This window comes from Calcarisporiella thermophila (genome assembly GCF_041956535.1).
Source record: "Calcarisporiella thermophila strain CBS 279.70 unplaced genomic scaffold VTP21scaffold_1, whole genome shotgun sequence".
In the NCBI taxonomy this organism is placed as follows: Eukaryota; Fungi; Calcarisporiellomycota; class Calcarisporiellomycetes; order Calcarisporiellales; family Calcarisporiellaceae; genus Calcarisporiella; species Calcarisporiella thermophila.
Genome location: NW_027192191.1, coordinates 1,700,446 through 1,703,125, shown reverse-complemented (window position 1 = coordinate 1,703,125; position 2,680 = coordinate 1,700,446). Strand labels below are relative to the sequence as shown.

At 34.9% G+C, this 2,680-nt stretch overlaps 1 protein-coding gene across 1 annotated transcript; it reads right to left on the bottom strand.

The window, feature by feature from the left end:
* Window positions 1-1,557: 1,557 nt before the first annotated feature.
* VTP21DRAFT_728 (uncharacterized protein) lies at window positions 1,558-1,956 on the bottom strand (the record flags this gene model as incomplete). Its single annotated transcript, XM_069398003.1, has 1 exon — window positions 1,558-1,956. The coding sequence occupies one exon, from the start codon at window positions 1,954-1,956 to the stop codon at window positions 1,558-1,560; it is 399 nt and encodes a 132-aa protein (XP_069257107.1).
* Between the last annotated feature and the right edge of the window lie 724 nt (window positions 1,957-2,680).

The following is a 2,680-nucleotide window of genomic DNA, read 5'->3' as shown; positions in this document are numbered from 1 at the left end:
ACCTACTTGACTAAAGAAGAGATTACCTTCAATCGCTTGTGTTTCCAAATGGATGTAAAACTCAGGTTGCCAAACATAGTTGGACTCTTATAAATTTACCTGCTCATTTCAATCTGTCATTTCTTTGGAAAGAGGCGGCTCATCTGGAATGGATCGATTTATTTCTTCTTACTATTTAACATGTTTGTTCCTTTCAAAACCATCGTGTAGCTCACTAGCTTTTTTATCAAGGCTTTATCAACTAACTGTTCATTCACGATCACGAAAAATAGAAGTAGGACTAGAACGACTACGCAAGAATGATGAAAGCGATATCATACTAAAATCACAAAAGGGAAACAAGATGGAACCTAATAAGCAAATAAATTGCTCTCCACCTCCACAAACGCGTTGTTTATTTACAGATGAAATCGGTGTCCCAATGAGGCAATTTCAAATTTTACATCCAATATCTCCGCAAACGGGGATACGAATATTATTATTATTATTATTATTATTGAAAAAAATGTTATAATGTATATAAGCTGTTTTGGGGCAATACATGTTTAAAGATGTGAAACTAAAACCCCGTGAATTTATACAATATCTTATGCACTTGAACATTATTAAATTTATTATTATTATTATTATTACTGTAGCTATCTGCATAATGGTCCGGGGATTAGATAGGTTATATGTGACACGAGGACTTCCTCCCATCTCTTCTCATGATATGAGATAGGGTTATTCTTATTACCTTGTTATGGCTTAGCTTAGCTATTATTCTGTTGTTTTCTGGTGTAATACCTATGGGAGGATACAGATATTCAATAACTGAACTGAGGTGTTTTATATTATTTTGATCCTTTACTCTTATATAAAATCCGCCTACAGTTTCCCTCTATTCCTCGCTAAACCCTATTTTTTATTAAGATCTTCTACAGTATCTACCATTTGAACCCAGTTATGCTAAACTAATATAATAATAAGTGTTTTATTATTATTATTATTATTTGAAATTTGTAAAATATACCAAAATACACATTAATTATATCCCAATAATAATAATAAAAGATATTCTTTTCAAAGATAAATAACGTTATCATATACTGATTAACCTATTTTACTCGAAATATCGTATGGATTATCCGTGACCCTGCAATTGAAGATCATCCGTTGGTACCGCATTTATCAATTAATTGTATACTGTATGTTGTCTTGTTACAATTTGTGCTCGTTGGGAGCTATAAAGTGAAAGAAAGAAATTAGACATTTACTCCCAACGTGTTAATTATTGCGGTTTATTTTTTTTATTTTCCAACATGCTTTATATCCCTTCGATGAACGCAATTGCAATATTGACAATAACACAATCGTACTAGCATATACAGCACTAATTTATACTATTTTACTATTGTTTTTATATGTATTTTTGTAAATATGATTTTTTTTTTCTTAGGTAGATAATACTCATAACGAAAAAGTATGAAAAATATATATTTATTATTTTGAAAATTGGTCAAAGCAGGAAAAAAAAAATACATTTTTCCACCGGTTTGTACTGGTCATCCACGCTGCTTAATTCTTTATCAAATTCTCATTCAATACAAAGTAAACAAAATAGTTATTCTCCTGATCCTCGGTCGTGCGGGCCCCTTTCTGGTTTGTACTTGTACTCCACACTTTTCCGGCTGTTGAACTGGGAAGGGTTTCCAGCTGCATAAACTTCTCCAGAAGTATCTTATTGAACAAATCAACTTCCGCAGGGGTCATCGAACCACAGCACTGACGATACTCGCTAATATAGAGCATCCGGCCCCACCCTTGCTTGTGAGTACCCCACGGATCTCGCGTGGTATTAAAATATAGGTCGAAGCGATGTCTCCACTTCTTGCCGCTGTTGCTTCCCATTATTTTTCCCGCAACTTTTACCCGAGTTGCATACGAGAAGCGAGGATTTTTCACATAGTTGATCATCTCTTGTCGTGTGAAATCTACATTCTCTAATTGCTGATACGACAAGTCTTTCAGGTATCGAGCGGGATTTGGGAGTGTCGCCCAGAGATCTAGCTTAAATTTTTGGAAGACTCTCTCTGCCTCGCAGTTTAGTGTGGAAAGCTCAAGTCTGATAAGACCTTGCGGATACGCTGAATTTTGGCTCTCACTAGCATCTTCTAATGGCTCCTTGTTCTTCTCCTTAGCGGTTTTCTTTTTATGTGTTCGAGGGCGTTTTTTCTCTGGCGCTAAAAAAAAAAATAAAAGTAGGGTTAAATGGAGAAATATTTTAAAAATATCATAAACTGCGCAGATATTGGTATTGTTGTCTACGGTGTTTTAATAATTTCAAAAACTGCATGCCATGAGCTTCATTAAGAAAGTCATAGTACTATACTGTATACTGCAATAATATCAATAGCAATATTGAACGGTGATACGCTACCTTTTTTTGAAACAGATGGATTTTCGCTCTTCTCTATACCACTACTCGCCTCAAGAGGATTCTCCACAAGATCCCCGATAGGCTCCACCGCCAAGCTCTCCAACAGTGCACCTTAAAAAAAAATTACATAGAGGATATGAGTGATATACAGCACATGTATTCGAATGGGGCAGTGTAAGCGATAGAAAATGAAAGAAAGTGTCACAATTACAGTCAATTAGAGTCACTGTATTATTATCGTCATCATCATCATCATCATCA